The sequence below is a fragment of the Trachypithecus francoisi genome, unplaced genomic scaffold (assembly GCF_009764315.1).
Source record: "Trachypithecus francoisi isolate TF-2019V2 unplaced genomic scaffold, Tfra_2.0 Lachesis_group10, whole genome shotgun sequence".
In the NCBI taxonomy this organism is placed as follows: domain Eukaryota; kingdom Metazoa; phylum Chordata; class Mammalia; order Primates; family Cercopithecidae; genus Trachypithecus; species Trachypithecus francoisi.
In genome coordinates this window covers 109,726,662-109,745,698 of record NW_022681455.1, presented here as the reverse complement: position 1 = coordinate 109,745,698, position 19,037 = coordinate 109,726,662, and the positions used below count along the sequence as shown (strand labels likewise).

The window sequence follows — 19,037 nt, the reverse complement described above, 5'->3', positions numbered from 1 at the left end:
TGCCACTGCACCACTCCAGCCTGGGCAACAAGAGTGAAACTAAAAAAAAAAAAAAATGCAGGTTTAATAACATATTAATAGGTTTGATATTAAAATCAAGTGGTAGAACAATGGATTTTTTTCTCTGAAATTTCTATTAATAAGTAAAACAATTTTGTAATAAAAAGGTATTTTAAGGACAGGCACAGTGCCATGTGCCTATCGTCCCAGCTACTCAGGAGGCTGAAGTGGGAGGATTGCTTGAGTCCAGGAGTTTGAGACCAGCCTGGACAGCATAGAGAGACCCCATGTTGTAAAAAAAAAATGAAGATAAATTCTCAGTTCACAGGATTTCCTTATAAGGTGGGGCAGGGTGGGGTGCAGTCTCTATCATACATGGATTCATGTGAAAAAGCTTTCACAACCTCAGTTTACAATGAAAGCAGTAAATAAAGTGGAAGGGCCAGGATTTAGAATTAGTGGTAGCCAAAAATGGAGTGATTTCCTTTATTTAAATTCCTCCCACCGTTCCTTTGAGAGAATTTAGCAGAGAAAGGCGGAGTCTGCAGAGCTGTGCCAGCTCTTCTGGCACCTTTGAAGGAATTATAAAAAGGCACATGGCTCGGTTGGCACACCCCCGCTGGGGCAGCCCACACTGACCTCCTCATCGAGGACCACAGTGGTCCTGGACAAGAGGGGGAGGCACATGCTAAATACGGCTCTAGAATTCCCCTAGAAGGAGGCTTTTCCCTGAAGAAAGGATTTCCAAGCCTGGTGATGTCAGCAGCAATGTCCTCCCACCCAGGGAAGTCCCAGGGAGAGGTTCTCTCCTTTTGGCATTGAAAGCCTACTCCCACGCAAGTGTCTGCACCACACACGTGTACAGTTATGTGACACAAAATGGACACACAAGTGCACACTCTTTCCCAGACTGGCGGAACACAATCCCTGTCTACACTTAAGGTAAGCTTGTTCCGAATTTGTTTGGCTCTTGTTACAATAACATCAACTACAATTCTTTTTTTTTTTTCCTCAGTCTTGCTCTGTTGCTCAGGCTGGAGTGCAGTGGTGCCATCACAGCTCACTGCAGCCTCAACCTCTCGGGCTCAAGTGATCCTCCCATCTCAGCCTCCTGAATAGCCGGGACCACGTGCCACCATGCCTGGCTAATTTTTGTATTTTTTGTAGAGATGGGGATTCACTATGTTGCCCAGCCTGGTCTTGAACTCCTGGGATCGAGCAATCTTTCCACCTCAGCCTCCCAAAGTGTTGGGATTAGGCTGGGTGTGGTGGCTCACACCTGTAATCTCAGCACTTTGGGAGGCTGAGGTGGGCAGATCACGAGGTCAGGAGATTGAGACCATCCTGGCTAACACGGTGAAACCCCGTCTCTACTAAAAAATTAGCTGGGCGTGGTGGCGCTCGCCTGTAGTCTCAGTTACTCAGGAGACTGAGGCAGGAGAATCACCTGAACCCGGGAGGCAGAGGTTGCAGTGAGCTGAGATGGTGGTGCTACTGCACTCTAACCTGGGTGACAAGAGCGAAACTCTCCAAAAAAAAAAAAAAAAAAAAATAGTATTGGGATTACAGGTGTGAGCCAAGCCTGGCCCCACAATTCTTTTTTCTGAGACAGAACCTCCCTCTGTCTTCCAGACTGGAATGTATGGTGTGATCTTGGCTCACTGCAACCTCCACCTCCCGGGTTCAAGCAATTCTCCTGCCTCAGCCTCCTGAGTAGCTGGGATTAGAGGAGTGCGCCACCATACCTGGCTAATTTTTAAAAAATATTTTTAGTAGAGACGGGGTTTCACCACATTGGCCAGACTGGTCTCAAACTCCTGACCTCAAGTGATCCACCTGCCTCAGCCTCCAAAGTACTGGGATTACAGGCGTGAGCCACCGTGCCTGGCCATGGTCCCACAATTCTTTTTTTTTTTTTTTTTGTTTTGTTTGAGACGGAGTCTTGCTCTGCCACCCAGGCTGGAGTGCAGTGGCCAGATCTCAGCTCACTGCAAGCTCCGCCTCCCGGGTTTACGCCATTCTCCTGCCTCAGCCTCCCGAGTAGCTGGGACTACAGGCGCCCGCCTCGTCGCCCGGCTAGTTTTTTAAGTAGAGACAGGGTTTCACCGTATTAGCCAGGATGGTCTCGATCTCCTGACCTCGTGATCCGCCCGTCTCGGCCTCCCAAAGTGCTGGGATTACAGGCTTGAGCCACCGCGCCCGGCCGGTCCCACAATTCTTAATTGTGCTGGCACTTCTGCTTTATGTCTTCTTTCTTGATGAAAGACATCATTAGTCACTGTCACACAGGAGGTCCAAAGTTAGACCCTTTATAAAAGCAGCTAGAGCAGAGCTGAGGGTAGGGGCCATTCCCATCAGTGCCTTTGTTGGAGGGGACCCCCTGCCAAAATATGTCCTACCTGCAGCAGTTAATTTTATTTTATTTTTTGGCTAGGACCCCCACTCCCCAAATTTCTTTTCTCATCAGATAAGCCAATGTAGTGATTCCCATGTCTGGCAGGGTGTTGCACAGTAGGCTTTGGAAAACTGCAGAGCTTTTTAAAAATCACGAATGCCTGGAACCCATCCCAGATCAATTTAATCAGAATCACTGGGGGTGGACCACAGGCTTGAATTAAAAAAAAAAAAAAAATTCCCCAGGCAATTCTATTCTGCATCCAGGGTTGAGAAAACCGCCCGAGGGTTCTCCTCAGCTCACACTTACAAGTGCATTTCTGGCACCGAGAGGCCAGTCAAGAGCCAGCCAGTCAGGTGGTGAGTTCTAGAGCATGTAAGAAGAGTGTCTGTCCATTTTCCTCCAGCACCAGGCCTGCCATGGTGTTGGCACCTGTTTAATTTACTGACCTTAAAAACTTAACAATGGGCTGGGTGCAGTGGCTCACGCCTGTAATCCCAGCACTTTGAGGGATTGAGGCTGGTGGCTCACTTGAGGTCTGGAGAGCGAGACCAGCCTGGCCAACATGGCGAAACCCTGTCTCTACTAAAAATACAAAAAAAATTAGCCGGGCGTGGTGACGCACGCCTGTAATCCCAGCTACTCGGGAGGCTGAGGCACAAGAATCTTTTGAACCTGGGAGGCAGAGGTTGCAGTGAGCCGAGATTGTGTCACTGCACTCCAGCCTGGGTGACAGAGCAAGACACTGTCTCAAAAACAAAAACAAAAAAGTTAACAATGGACTAATGAGCTGTCAAGCCAGAAGGAACAAAATAAAAGAAGGAAGAATGTGGATTTGAGTTGGAAATTAGGAAGGAGAGCCAGGGAGAAACAGAGGAACAGGGTCAGATGGACGAGAGGAGTCCCCAGGTCTCTCCGATGCACCTGGAATTGGATTTCAACAACCGTTTTGTTCGCTAAGTTGCTGTCTGCTTTCTTTCCAGGAGAACTGGGAAAAACCCAGCCAGCCCTTGTCTGTAGGAGGACAGGGCTGTCAAAACAACTTGGATTTACTTTGTTTTCTAAAGGACAGAACTTCTGCACTGTGGGGTTTTCCTCACCCAGACATGGGGAAGGGTAGTCTCTAGAGACTCATGAGGGGTCTGAGCTGCTCTCTTTTGGGGAATAGAGTCCCTATGACTCTCCCTCACACCGCCCTGGTCTTGGCCACAGAGAAAGACCCACAACTTAGCGCCTGTCCGTTGAAATCTTGGAACAGCAAAAATCTCAGGTCTTTGAAACATTAGCATTCCCATTCTCTTCTCTTCATAGACAGCCTATTTTCAGGCTGGCCTTTCTCTAGGATTAACATGGCCGCCAAGTTTTGAAGTTTTGAAGGTGGTGTGTGGTCCAATAAAGGTGTGTGTGTGCGTTGGGGGTGGCTCTAGAGACTCTGGGAGTACAGAGCAGGCCGCTTTGTTCTCCCCAGCGCCAGGTGGCTACCTGTGTATGTGATGATATATTAGAGAAACCCCACCCAGGAGCTCTTCTGAGCTAGCTCTTGCTCTTAAGGTAGACAGTAAAGATGAAATCTGACATCCATCTAATAAGCCACTTCAAGGCCCAGTAGCTTTCCTAGTTCCCCAGCAGAGGTGCTCCTGTCGCTCCGGCACCACACAGGTGCTGAGGCTCCTGCCCTCAGCCTCCTGCAGCTCCGTGCTGGAGTTAGGGGCTGGCCAACTGGTTGACTTTTTATTTGCAATAATTGACTTCTCTGGACCTTATTTTTCCCTTCTCCAAAGAGGGCCATTAACCCAGCTTCTTTTTCCTCTCTCAAGGAATGGTATGGGAATAGAGCTATTAATGTATTTATGCTTTGAGCTTCTTGTAAGGAATAACTGTTAGAAATGATACACTGTAGGCCGGGCGCAGTGGCTCACGCCTGTAATCCTAGCACTTTGGGAAGCCAAAGTGGGTGGATCACCTGAGGTCGGGAGTTTGAGACTAGCCTGACCAACATGGAGAAACCTTGTCTCTACCAAAAATACAAAATTAACTGGGTGTGGTGGTGCATGCCTGTAATCCCAGCTACTCGGGACGCAGAGGCAGGAGAATTGCTTGAAGCCGGGAGGTGGAGGTTGCAGTGAGCCGAGATTACACCATTGCACTCCGGCCTGGGCAACAAGAGTGGAACTCCGTCTCAAAAAAAAAAAAAAGGCCGGGCGCGGTGGCTCAATCCTGTAATCCCAGCACTTTGGGAGGCCGAGACGGGCGGATCACGAGGTCAGGAGATCAAGACCATCCTGGCTAACACGGTGAAACCCCGTCTCTACTAAAAATACAAAAACTAGCCGGGCGAGGTGGCGGGCGCCTGTAGTCCCAGCTACTCGGGAGGCTGAGGCAGGAGAATGGCGTAAACCCGGGAGGCAGAGCTTGCAGTGAGCTGAGATCTGGCCACTGCACTCCAGTCCGGGCGACAGAGCGAGACTCCGCCTCAAAAAAAAAAAAAAAAAAGAAGATACACTTTAGGCTGGGCTCAGTGGCTCATGCCTGTATTTCCCAGTACTTTGGGAGGTCAAGGTGGACTGATCTCTTGCGGTTGGAAGTTCAAGACCAGCCTGGCCAACATGGTGAAACCCCATCTCTACTAAAAAATAAAAAAAGTAGTCGTGTGTGGTGGTGTGCACCTGTAGCCCCAGCAACTCAGGAGGCTGAGGCAGGAGAATCCCTTGAACTCGGGAGGTGGAGGTTGCAGGTGAGCCGAGATTGCACCACTGCACTCCAGCCTGAATGACAGAGTGAGACCCTGTCTCAAAAAAACAAAACAAAAAACAAACAAACAAAAATGATACAATGTTATTCTGAGAATGATATCTGAAAATTGAAGCCCTGCTTATAGGAAATGAATAGGAAAGCAACAACCTTCAAAAAAGACATTTCTGGAGTTCATGGGAAGACTTGCTACATTTTCTATGTTGCACACTTGCCACATGGCTTTCTGCTTCCCCTGCTCCCAGGAAGGCAGTCTTGGATGTTTACTATCTTGGCCATCCTACAAAAGAAGCCTTTCCGGCCGGGCGCGGTGGCTCAAGCCTGTAATCCCAGCACTTTGGGAGGCCGAGATGGGCGGATCACAAGGTCAGGAGATCGAGACCACCCTGGCTAATACGGTGAAACCCCGTCTCTACTAAAGAATACAAAAAACTAGCCGGGCGACGAGGCGGGCGCCTGTAGTCCCAGCTACTTGGGAGGTGGCGGCAGGAGAATGGCGTAAACCCGGGAGGCGGAGCTTGCAGTGAGCTGAGATCCGGCCACTGCACTCCAGCCTGGGCAACAGAGCCAGACTCCGTCTCAAAAAAAAAAAAAAAAAAGAAGCCTTTCCATAAGCGATTTACCAAAGCTGCCAAAGTGCAGGAGCAGGTGGGCTGTGGAGCTTTCATACACCTCCTTCCAGCTTCTGGGCAAACTACAACGTCAAACATAAGAGGTAAAACAAATTTTGGTGTTTGAGGTTGTTTCTGTGGTTGTTTTCCCAGAGATGGCTTTGCTGTGTTGCCCAGGCTGGCCTCGAACTCCTGGGCTCAAATGATCCCTCTGCCGAGGCCTCCCGAGTAGCTAGGATTACAAACCACCGTGCCTGGCTTGAGGTTGGGTTTTAATGTACTAGGACACTCTTTTGAGGCTATTTGGGCTAAAGTTTAACTTGACGTAGGTGTTTCATTTAAACAAGCAGGGAATCACTCTTTCTTTTTTTTTGAGACGCAGTCTCGCTGTGTCACCCAGGCTGGAGAGCGGTGGCACAATCTCGGCTCACTGCAACCTCCACCTCCTGGGCTCGAGTGATTCTCCTGCCTCAGCCTCCTGAGTAGGTGGGACTACAGGTGCACACCACCACACCTGGCTAATTTTTACATTTTTAGTAGAGATGGGGTTCACCATGTTGGCCAGGCTCGTCTTGAACTCCAGATCTCAAGAGATCCACCTGCCTTGGCCTCCCAAAGTGCTGGGATTACAGGCATGACCACGGCGTGGGAACCACTTTCTTTTTTTTTTTTTCTTGAGGCGGAGTCTTGCTCTGTCGCCCGGGCTGGAGTGCAGTGGCCGGATCTCAGCTCACTGCAAGCTCCGCCTCCCGGGTTCACGCCATTCTCCTGCCTCAGCCTCTGGAGTAGCTGGGACTACAGGTGCCCACCACCTCGCCCGGCTAGTTTTTTGTATTTTTTAGTAGAGACGGGGTTTCACCGTGTTAGCCAGGATGGTCTCGATTTCCTGACCTCGTGATCCACCCGTCTCGGCCTCCCAAAGTGCTGGGATTACAGGCTTGAGCCACCACGCCCGGCCGGGAACCACTTTCTTTATCCACTTCCACTAAGAACAGATTTTAACAATTTGGAAATATAGTATCTATGTATCAGGTAGCAGCAAGCACGGTGGGAAAAAGCATAGCCTTTAGAGCCAGACTGCTTGGGTCCAGTACTGGTTTGGCTGCTTCTAACTGGCTATGTAATCTGAGGCAGTTAGCCTCGTGTGTGCCTCAGTTTTCCTATCTGTAGAACCGGGTCACAGTAAGACCTATCTCACAGGCCCAGTGTGAGGGTTAAAGGGATTAATATGTGTCACATGCACAGAAGAGCATAATAAGTTCTGTAGAGTGTTAACTGTAATCGTGATCTTGACATACAGTGATGCAGAGGTACAACCATTCAACCTAGACTTTCCAGATGAACCCAGTACTTTAAGGGGCCATCAGACCTTATGTCCTGAATCTGATTTGGGAAATACAGTCATTATTCTAGGGACATTCCAAACCCCATGAGAAGGCATATCCTATACACTAAGAGCAGAGTCTCAGAGATGAGAAACCTCTTTTAAATAGACCTGCAGGGGCTCAGGATTTCTCTCCCGGATGAGTACTTATAAGCCACTAACTAGTAATTATAAGCCACTAATTAGTATTTGCACCTGGGACATGGCTGCTGGTGGGTGTAACTTGCAAAGCATATTAGCGTGTCCCTGATGGTGGTTTTGGTACACAGAAAACTCCAGGCCTGAAGATTTCCTAGTCCTGAATTATTTAGAGAATGGTATCAACACTGCTTTGAGACTGAGCTTTTGCATTTCACGGGTGTTAAAGCAAAGCCAGCCGAGGGTGGGGGAATGTAGACGTGTACAAACTTTTGGGGGGACATTTGGTACTAACATTTGAAATGGTTACACTCTTTTGATCTGGCACTGCAACCTCTTAAGACCTATTGCATAGTAACATTTCAGTATGCAAAGTTATGTTTGAGAACCATTGAAAAACCATTGGAAGTTAGAAACAAGTCAACGGAACCATCAATAAACAAATGCATGAGCTGCAGTTTACCCAAACAATGGAAGCCATGCCATCATCACAAAGGAAGAGATCTGTGAGTACTGATATGAGTGTCTCCAAGGTATATGACTCAGAAAAAATGATGTGGGACACTATTTGGGGTAATAAAATATGGTAATAAATAAAGATCTAGAGGGATTTTGCACCAGTTTGTCAGTGGTAATCTTGGGTAGGAGTTGAGGTGAGATTGTGGGAATTTTTCTTTCTTTGGAAATACAGTATCTATTGGGTAGCAGCAAAGCACAGTGGTAAAAAGCACAGCCTTTGGGGCCAGACTACCTGGATCCAAATACTGGTTTAGCTTCTCCTTACTGGTCATGTAATCTGGGCAAGTAATTTGCCTCTTGTGTGCCTCAGTTTTCCCATCCGTAGTCATAGTAAGACCTATCTCAGAGTGTGAGGGTCAACGGAATTAACATGTATTGTGCTGGGCGCAGTGGTTCATGCCTGTAATCCCAGCACTTTGGGAGGCCGAGGCAGGTGGATCTTTTGAGCCCAGGAGTTTGAGACCAGCCTGGGCAACATGGCAAACCCTGTTTCTACTTTTTTAAAAAAACAAAAATTAGCCGGGCATGGTAGCACACCCCTGTAGTCCCAGCTACTTGGGAGGCTGAGGCAGGATAATTGCTTGAACCCGGGAGGCAGAGGTTGCAATGAACTGAGATTGCACCACTGCACTCCAGCCTGGACAACAGAGCAAGACTCCATCTAAAAAAAAAAAAAATTAGCTGGGTGTGGTGCTGCATGTCTGTAGTTCCAGCTACTCGGGAGGCTGAGGTGGGAGGATCACCTAAGCCTGGGAAGTAGAGATTTCAGTGAGCTGTGATTGTGCCACTGCACTCCAGCCTGGGCGGCAAAGAGAGACTGTCTCCAAAAAAAAAAAAAAAGTGCCAAACTACATATACATTAAACTTGTTCTAATTCACATCACATATCATCTGAAAATGTACACAAATACGCACAGCAGCCGGGCATTGCACCTGTGGGCTGTACCGCCCCTCAGACTTGAGGGCAAAGGGCCAGCACGGGGGAGGTGGTAGCAGCCCTGTGTCAGCAGAGCGCAAACGCCTTCTTGGTGGGACCCACGTGTTGGGTTCATGTGTATATGTGAGTACCTGAGTTTGCATCTCAAACTCTACTCTGCTTGAAAGGCTTTTACTTCTGTACTCACTTTGAGCGGGAGAAGCTCCATTGTATTCAACAGATGTTCAAAACATTTCATGGAGGGTCTTCCGATGCAGTAAACAGGCTCCTGGCTGTGACCCAGCAGACTTGGAGCCAAATCCCACCAAGGGAGGATGCCAAGAGCCTGCCTCCCTGTTCTTCAGGACTGTTGTGAGAATCAGACAAGCTTACGGATGGAAAATGACTTTCCAAATTAAAGGAAATGCAAACACTGATCCTGCAACACTGTGTTACAAAGAACCGCAGAGGGCATTCTGGGGGAGGGGCACAAAAACTGAGGCCTGGCAGCGTGGGGCTACTGACTCCCTATGAAGAACTGGGGAGGACAACAGGTGATGACCCCTCGAATGTAAGTTTCAGCTTTCCAGGGTCGAAGGTGGGGTCTGCATTCCCCTCTCACCTTGCCAGCTTGTGCAGAGGGCGCTGAGCACAGCCCTGAGCTCTGCCTGCAGGAAAGAGGCAGCACCGGGTATTGTAAGGAGCAACACAGGTTCCCAACCCCCAAGCGCTGATTCAGTTCCAACAGAGTGGAGCATGGCAGGCAGAGGTGCCGCACACTGCAGTGTGGCTGCTGCATGTGACTGCAGCATGTCTGTGGCTGCAGAGCTTGCTGAGGACACAGCCAGGCCCTCTGAGGTCAAGGCTGCTGCTGGGGGAAGGGACGTATTGGGGAAGAAGACCCCTCATGGTCAGGGAAATGTGGCACCTCTCACAGCTCCGTTTTCTGACTCTCTCCCTTTGCCACAGAAATTCTGGCCGAGATTTTAGATTTTTGTGCAGACTGCAGAAGCTTATCTGGTTTTCACAGGTCAGATGACTCATCTCTCGGCTTATCAATTGATCCACTTTCACATGTTGTAGCCAGCCCTCCAATGCGGCAAACAGTTGGGCAAGAGGCACAGTTAAGTGGCAGGCAGTGCTTCATTCGGTCACCCTCGCAGACAAAGGGACACAACAGGTGGATGGGCCCAGGGTAGATCAACACGCTTGCTCTCCTCTTTTTGGGCCACTGAGGAGAAACTGCTGCTACCAGAGAAGAGGAGCTGAAACAACAGAGCCACTGAGGCCTAGTTGGGGGATGGCATGAAGGGGGCTGGGGATCACTGCTTCCTTTTTATGGAGGGGAAAAACTGGCTGGGTATGGTCACATGTATTTCTTTCATTTTTTCCATTTCGGGGCAAGGCCTCACTCTGTTGCCCAGGCTGGAGTGCAGAGGTGCAGTCATAGCTCACTGCTGCCTCAAACACCTGTGATCCTCTTACTTCAGCACCCCTCCCTCCTGAGACCTGCTCTTACCTCTGGGCCTTCGCACTTGCTGTTCCCGTTACTTGGAACGATCTTTCCCCATTATTTCAGTGCTAATTCACCTCCTGATCATTATTCAAATAGCAACTTCTCAGCAAGGCTACCTCTGAACAACAAATCTCAACTTACTGTTCCCACCCTCCTCCCTCCTGACTTTATTTTCTCCATAGCATCTCTCACCACTTGATTTTTTTTTTTTCTTTTCTTCTGTTTTTTTGAGACAGAATCTTGCTCTGTCACCCAGGCTGGAGTGCAGTGGCACGATCTCAGCTCACTGCAACCTCTGCCTCCTGGGTTCAAGAGATTCTCATACCTCAGCCTCCTGAGTAGCTGGGATGACAGGCGTGCCCCACCATGTCTAGCTAATTTTTGTATTTTTAGTAGAGACAGGGTTTCGCCATGTTGGCCAAGCTAGTCTCAAACTCCTGACCTCAGGTGATCCGCCCACCTCGGCCTCCCAAAGTGCTGGGATTACAGGTGTCAGCCACCACGCCCGGCCCCACCCCACTTGACATTGTTTATCTTATTTGTTGTCTGTCTCCCTCCCCTGCCTCATAAGCTCCCCACAAGGGTAAGAGTTCTGTTTCATTCACTGTTGTGTTCTCAGGGCCCAGTGCAGCATCTGGTATGTAATAGGTGCTCAATAAATTGTTGTCATTGCTTACAGTTTGCTTTCCTACATCCCAGTCCCTGGCATCCTGGCTCTTACATGTGGATGGGCAGGCAGAGCCATAGGAAAGCAAAGAAGTGCAGGAGGGTGAACAAACGAAGCAAGGGCCGGGCGCGGTGGCTCACGCCTGTCATCCCAGCACTTTGGGAGGCCGAGGCAGGCGGACCACCTGAGGTCAGGAGTTGGAGACCAGCCCGGCCAACATGGCGAAACCCTGTCTCTACTAAAAACACACAAAAAATAGCTGGGTGTGGTGGCAGACACCTGTAATCCCAGCTACTTGGGAGGCTGAGGCAGGAGAATTGCTTGAACCCGGGAGTCGGATGTTGCAGTGAGCCAAGATCGCACCATTGCACTCCAGCTGGGGCAACAGAGCAAAACTGTCTCAAAAAAAAAAAAAAAAAAGCCAGGCATGGTGGCTCACGCCTGTAATCCCAGCACTCTGGGAGGCCAAGGCAGGTGGATCATGAGGAGCTCAGGAGTTCAAGACTAGCCTGGCCAAGATGGTGAAACCCTGTCTCTACTAAAAATACAAAAAAAAAAAAAAAAAAAAAAAAAAAAAAACGAAGGAGGGGACGTGGAGGAGGAGGTTGGGAAATATGGGAAATTATGAGTGTGGAGAGATGATAAGGAGCAAAGCAAAAGATAAGAGATTTCTGATTAAATAACACTGAACTTAGAGAACGGCAAGTTTGTGCCAAGGAGGAAGAAAAACAAAGCAGAGAGGGGAAACTCTCCAGAAAGTTCAGGAAGTCTAACCTGAAAAAGCAGTTGAAGCTTGGGCAGAAGCCTGGGGTTTGGCTGTAGCCACAAGTGGGGTCTCTGCATGTCTCCTGAGGCTGAGCCATCCCCTGTAGAGCAAGGGGGTGGTGGATGGCGGGCCTGGGAACTGGAGGAAGAGCCTAGGAGTGGAAAAAGGAGAGGAGGAGGCACGAAGCCAAAGCAGAACGCTGAGTGAGTGTCACAGAGGAGTCTAGGAGACGGGCCACTGGGTGGTGGAGGATGCTGCAGGTGAGGGGCCAGCAGAGCCTCAGCGGGCCAGGTGGAGGCGGCAGTAGAAGGGGCGGTGGGAGGTGGGAAGGTGGTCTCTGAGGGAGAAAAGCAGGGTGGGGGTGGGAGGCAAGACACACCTCACAGGGTCCATGCAGGAAAGTGTCACTTTTGTTCCCGTGTATTTCGTTTAAGTTTTTGTGCTTTTATTTTTGCGGGGGGACAGAGTTTCCCTTGTTGCCCAGGCTGGAGTGCAGTGGCACAATCTCGGCTCACCGCAATCTCCGCCTCCCAGGTTCAAGCGATTCTCCTGCCTCAGCCTCCCGAGTAGTTGGGATTACAGGCATGCGCCACCATGCCTGGCTAATTTTGTATTTTTAGTAGAGACGGGGTTTCTCCATGTTGGTCAGGCTGGTCTTGAACTCCCGACCTCAGGTGATTTGCCCACCTCGGCCTTCCAAAGTGTTGGGATTACAGGCGTGAGACACTGTGCCCGGCCGTTTTTGTGCTTTTATTATCCTAAAGTTTTCACATTCTTTCCCAAGGACTGTCATTCATACACACACACACACACACACACACACACACACATATAATATAGAAAATCTGGAAAATTTTAATAATTTGGTCATGTTTAAGAGGATTATATTAGGGCCCAGTGTGGTGGCTCACACCCATAAACCCAGTGCTTTGGAAGGCTAACGGGGGAGGATTGCTTGAGGCCAGCAGTTCAAAACCAGCCTGGGCAACATATCAAGACCCTGTCTCTACAAAAAAAAATTAGCAGAGGCCGGGCGCGGTGGCTCAAGCCTGTAATCCCAGCACTTTGGGAGGCCGAGACGGGCGGATCACGAGGTCAGGAGATCGAGACCATCCTGGCTAACATGGTGAAACCCCGTCTCTACTAAAAAATACAAAAAAAACTAGCCGGGCGACATGGCAGGCGCCTGTAGTCCCAGCTGCTTGGGAGGCTGAGGCAGGAGAATGGCGTAAACCCAGGAGGCGGAGCTTGCAGTGAGCTGAGACCCGGCCACCGCACTCCAGCCTGGGCGGCAGAGCAAGACTCCGTCTCAAAAAAAAAAAAAAAAAAAAAAAAAAAAAAAAAAATTAGCCAGGTGCAATAGTGCACACCTGTGGTCTCAGCTACTTGGGATGCTAAGGTGGGTGGACTGCTTGAGCCCAGGAGGTTGAGGCTGCAGTGAGCCAGGATCATGCCACTTCACTCCAGCCTGGGTGACAAAGTGAGACCCTGTTAAAAAGAAAAAAAATAGGCCAGGCGTGGTAGCTCATGCCTGTAATCCCAACACTTTAGGAAACCGAGTCAGGAGGACTGCTTGAGTCTAGGAGTTTGAGACAAGTCTGGGCAACATAGCGAGACCTCATCTCTGCTAAAATTTTAAAAATTAGCCAGGAGTGGTGGTGCACACCTGTGATCCCAGCTACTCTGGCGGCTGAGGTGGAAGGATTCCTTGAACCCAGGAGGTCAAGGCTGCAGTGAGCCATGACTGCACTACTCTATACCAGCTTGGGCAACAGAGCAAAACTCTGTCTTAAAATAAAGGCCAGGCACGGTGGCTCACGCCTGTAATCCCAGCACTTTGGGAGGCCAAGGTGGGCAGATCACCTGAGGCCAGGAGTTTGAGATCAGCCTGGTCAACATGGAGAAACCCTGTCTCTACTAAAAATACAAACATTAGGCCGGGCGCGGTGGCTCAAGCCTGGAATCCCAGCACTTTGGGAGGCCGAGACGGGCGGATCATGAGGTCAGGAGATCGAGACCATCCCGGCTAATATGGTGAAACCCCATCTCTACTAAAAAATACAAAAAACTAGCCGGGCGAGGTGGCGGGCGCCTGTAGTCCCAGCTACTCGGGAAGCTGAGGCAGGAGAATGGCGTAAACCTGGGAGGCAGAGCTTGCAGTGAGCTGAGATCCGGCCACTGCACTCCAGCCTGGGCGACAGAGCGAGACTCCGTCTCAAAAAAAAAAAAAAAAAAAAATACAAACATTAGCTGGGCATGGTGGCACGCACCTGTGCTTCCAGCTACTTGGGAGGCTGACGCTTGAGTCCAGGAGTTGGAGGCTGCAGTGAGCCGAGATTGTGCCACTGCACTCCCAACCTGGGTGACACTGTCTCAAAAAAAAAAAAAAAAGAAAGAAAAGAAAAGAAAAAGAAAAAGAAAAAATAAATCAATAAAGTTAGGCATAATGGTGGCACATACCTGTAGTCCCAGGTACTCAGGTGGCTGAGTGGGGAGGACTGCTTGAGTCCAGAAGTTGAGAATAGCCTGGGCAATGCAGTGAGACCCCACCTCAAAAAAAAAAAAAACCAATAAAGAACAGATGTTTTTAGCCACTTGCCAAACAGTTCAAATTAAGAGGTGATCTATAACTAGAGATAAAGGTACTAGGATGCTTCATGAGGCACTCAAGGGTTTTGGACTAGATAGTGTCTTAGACTAATCAAGGTGGTCAATCAGGATCTGTCCTCAGAACTGGAATGCAGTTAATGCAAATGAAGTTGTAAGTGAAACGGATTGTGTAACACATTCTACCTGCTGATCTGAAGTGGGTTGTGGAGTCCAGTTAAAGGAAGGCCAAGAAACAAGCATTTTTATTGTATATGCAGCTGGCCCAAAGGAGATTCTTCTTATATTTGAAAGCCACAATGCCCATTTTCTAGACATCCTTGATTTGGAGAATAGAAATTAATCTAGCTACACTAGCTAAATGGAAATATTTCTTAAACACACCTAGCTAGGTTTGTTCTAATTCTCTGCTCACTAAACTAACTTGTGATTCTGTTCCTAAGATGGCCTCTTTAAAGGGATGCCAGCAAGGAAGTTCTGAACTCAGAACCATGTCTGTGATCTGGCCAGAGAGAAATATCCTGTTGTTAACTAGCAAATGGCCATGTTTGTGCATAGATCCTTCAGTCACTCGAGCTTTTGGAAACGGCGTTTTCATTCCTGTGGGTCTGGTCACCCCAGAGAGCGGGATAAAATCCTGTGATAAAATTCTGTACCTAGCCCTGCAAAGCTGAGGACTGATCAAGCAGCTCTGGGTTGGCCTCATCAAGGTGTTGACAACGGGGAGGTATAATCTGAAGCAGCCAGCCAGTATGTCCTTTCTGTTATCTCTTTTAGCTGCAATCAAAATGCAGCGGCCAAAATACATAAAGAAATAAAGCGGAGACCACAGTGCTATATCTGAAATTGTTTCAACAGCCCTGGCATCAGGCCACCAGCATGCATTCTTTCCAGCCTGCATTCAGTGTGAACCCATTGTCTAGGCATTCATCTTTCTGAAGGAGCAGAGGACAGAAGGCAGGATGTAAACTCTCTGGATGCTTGTGGTTCTTTTCTCCTGATAATCAGGGCTACTTTGCCAACAGCAGCAGAGGGAGTGAAGAAAAATGGCCTGGGAGGACACGTACAGGGCTTACCCTTTTTCTCTGGAAAAGTCAACCAGCTTGATTGTCCTTTCCGGGCATCAGAGCCTCTTCAACTCCATAGTTTTCCATCTCGACACCAGAGGACCATATTTAGCCCTGTTGTTCTTTCCATCCAAGATAATTTTATTTCCTTTTGCATTATTTGATAACTATTCCCTTCCCCTCCCCACCTCCAACTGCATCTCCTACTCTGAAATGCTTCTTGAGCAGCCAAGGGTGGCCAGCTCTGCTCCTCATTTTCCTGAGGAAGAAGAATCTCAGCCTGGAAGAATACAGAGCTAGGTGACATATGGGTGGCCAATCTCTTCTCCCCAAGTTCCAAGAGAGTGGACAATTAGTCAAATGCCATCAGTCATGTTAAAATATACTTCCACCAGGTAGACATCCTTCTCTCAAAGCTAGAAGACAGTGAAAAATGTGCAGATTAATGAGATTTGTAATTGTTTTCCTTTTTTTTTTTTTTTTTTTGAGACGAAGTCTTGCTCTGTCACCCAGGCTGGAGTGCAGTGGTGCAATCTCAGCTCACTGCAACCTCCGCCTCCCAGGTTCACACCATTCTCCTGCCTCAGCCTCCTGAGTAGCTGGGACTACAGGCATCCACCACCACGCCCGGCTAATTTTTTTGTATTTTTAGTAGAGACAGGGTTTCATTGTGTTAGCCAGGATGGTCTTGATCTCCTGACCTCATGATCCGCCCACCTCAGCCTCCCTAAGTGCTGGGATTACAGGCGTGAGCCACTGCGCCCAGCTAATTGTTTTCTCTTAACTGCACACCTTTCAGGCTGAATGAGGGAGTGCTAAACAGATGCCTTAGGAAGGGACCCTGAAGACCCAAGTGACCAGCACCATAAAGCTACCCTAAGGGTCAGCCATGCTGCCAGCACTCAAGAGGCAGCAGGGACACCTGCCAGAAGACCTGGGCATGGCTCTGGGTGCCTGGCCCTGCCTGCCTCCTCCATGTCCTTGGAGCCAGGTCTATGGCAGGACCACAATCTTCTTCTCCAGCTTCTGTGGAGGGAACAGGAAGTTTTTCATGATGTCATCCAGCTCTTCTAGGGCCAACTGGGCATGGAGCTTGGCCACGTCATCAGGCTCCAGACGCACCACGTGCTTCAGCAGGTGGTAGAGATCCTTGAGGACGGCGCTCAGCACCTGCACGAGAGAGAGAGCCATGACCACCTGTCTACTGTGCCGGCATTTCTCAGTACGACTGAACTGCCCTCTCCTCCTGCCTGAGGAGATCTGTGAGGACATCCACAGACTTCCTGAAGATAATGTGGCTGGGTGCAGTGGCTCATGCCTGTAATCCGCACTTTGGGAGACCAAGGCAGGAGGATCACCTGAGTCCAGGAGTTTGAGACCAGCCTGGGAAATGTGGCAAAACCCCACCTCTACAAAATATACAAAAATTAGCCGGGTTTGGTGGCGCATGCCTGTAGTCCCAGCTATTCAGGAGGCTGGGGTTGGGAGTATCATCTGAGCCTGGGAGGTTAAGGCTGTAGTGAGCCACGATTGTGCCACCACACTCCAGCCTGGGCGGGAATAAAGAAAAAAAAAAAGAAGATAATGCATGGCCATCTTGGGTTGGAAAAGGAGATAGGGGTGGTGCTGGCCCTTGTACTGAGACAGGTTTCCTATTGTGTTTATCACTCACCCCATGCCTAGTTACACGGCCTTGGGGCTTCTGCTCCCCTTTACTCCCAGGCCCAATCATAGTTCCCAGACTCCTTTATTCAGTCCCAAAGCATGGCAGAGACCTCAGGACCACAGACAGACAAGACTGCCCAGATATGGTTCCTCCCAGAGCAAATGATTACCAGCATTTTTCTCCTCCCCAGCTCCCCATAAAGCCCTCTGCCACCACCCACAGAACAGACAACTATCTTACGAAACCCAGGAGGCTTTTTTTTTTTTTTTTGGAGACAGAGTCTCACTCTGTTGCCAGGCTGGAGTTCGGTGGCGTGATCTCAGCTCACTGCAACCTCCACCTCCCGGGTTCAGGCAATTCTCCTGCCTCAGCCTCCTGAGTAGCTGGGACTGCAGGTGCATGCCACCACACCCAGCTAAATTTTGTATTTTTAGTAGAGACGGGGTTTTACCATGTTGGCCAGGATGGTCTCAATCTCTTGACCTCATGATCTACCCGCCTTGGCCTCCCAAAGTATTGGTATTACAGGCATGAGCCACCGCGCCTGGCCTAGGAGGCTATTTATTGAGCAATCATACCTTTCCTTGCTCCTACTTTAAAAATCTGTCACCAGGCCGATGCAGTGGCTCACGCCTATAATCCCAGCACTTTGGGAGGCCAAAATGGGCAGATTACTTGAGATCAGGAGTTAGTGACCAGCCTGGCCACCATGGTGAAACCCCGTCTCTACCCAAAATACAAAAATTTGCCATTTGTAGTCCCAGCACTTTGGGAGGCCGAGGCGGGTGGATCACAAGGTCAGGAGTTTAAGATCAGCCTGGTAAACACAGTGAAACCCTATTTCTGCTAAAAATACAAAAAATTAGCTGGGCATGGTGGCAGGTGCCTGTAATCCCAGCTACCCGGGAGGATGAGGCAGGAGAATCACTTGAACCCAGGAAGCAGAGGTTGCAGTGAGCTGAGATCAAGCCACTGTACTCCAGCCTGGGCAACAGAGTGAGTGAGACTCTGTCTCAAAAAAAAAAAAAAAAAAAAAATTTCTACTACTACAGTTTCCATTTTTCATGAGCAATGCTCCGATTTTATGGTCTGATATGGAATTAGGAGGGTGTCAAAAGCACCTACTCACAGGAGCTCCTACTTCCCCAAAAAATCCTCCCGACTTGGGAGCTAGAACTTCTAACAAGAAACAGGTTTCAAAGGAACAGGGAAACAAAAGTAAGGGGACTGAGGCCGGGCGCGGTCGCTCAGGCCTGTAGTCCCAGCGCTTGGGAGGCCAAGGTGGGTGGATCATTTTAGGTCAGGAGTTTGAGACCAGCCTGGCCAACAAGGTGGAACCCCGTCTCTACTAAAAATTAGCAGGTGTGGGCCGGGCGCGGTGGCTCAAGCCTGTAATCCCAGCACTTTGGGAGGCCGAAACGGGCGGATCACGAGGTCAGGAGATCGAGACCATCCTGGCTAACATGGTGAAACCCCGTTTCTACTAAAAAATACAAAAAACTAGCCGGGCGAGGTGGCGGGCGCCTGTAGTCCCAGCTACACGGGAGGCTGAGGCAGGAGAATGGCATAAACCCGGGAGGCAGAGCTTGCAGTGAGCTGAGATCCAGCCACTGCACTCCAGCCCAGGCAATAGAGCGAGACTCCGTCTCAAAAAAAAAATAAAAATAAAAAATTAGCAGGTGTGGTGCCGTGCACCTGTAATCCCAGTTACTGGGGAGGTGGAGGTTACAGTCAGCCGAGATCATGCCTGGGCAACAAAGTGAGACTTTACCTCAAAAAACCAAAACCCAAAACAAAACAGTAAGGAGATTTAGGGACCAACTGGTCCAACTAGGGACAGGAGACAATTGGGCCACAGGGGGTCATGAGACTTATCTGCAGCTACTTGTAAAGTTACTTCTGGTCCAGGGCTTTTTGCCTCAAATACTACTACTTTTTGGGTCAGATACTATTTTAGGTACTTTCTATATATGATCTAATTTTTCTGCCAGTCCTGTAGACGAAGGTTATTAGCCCCACCTTATATTTGCAGAA

At 49.2% G+C, this 19,037-nt stretch overlaps 2 protein-coding genes across 5 annotated transcripts in view; both read right to left on the bottom strand.

Annotated features, from left to right (window-relative positions):
• The window catches only part of HAS3 (hyaluronan synthase 3), a 35,452-nt gene extending 19,526 nt beyond the window's left edge, over positions 1–15,926 (bottom strand). The window contains exon 1 of the mRNA XM_033218809.1: positions 14,124–15,926. The gene's annotated coding sequence lies outside the window, so the exon portion shown is untranslated. The remainder of the gene's footprint in view (positions 1–14,123) is intronic.
• A 67-nt stretch (positions 15,927–15,993) lies between these two features.
• TANGO6 (transport and golgi organization 6 homolog) overlaps positions 15,994–19,037 on the bottom strand; it is a 268,545-nt gene continuing 265,501 nt past the window's right edge. For all 4 annotated transcript variants that reach the window (XR_004438955.1, XM_033218804.1, XM_033218803.1 and 1 more), the window contains one exon: positions 15,994–16,507. Coding sequence is in view for 3 of the 4 variants with exons in the window: in XM_033218804.1 (XP_033074695.1) it covers positions 16,331–16,507 (177 nt within the window). In the remaining variant the exon portion in view is untranslated. The remainder of the gene's footprint in view (positions 16,508–19,037) is intronic.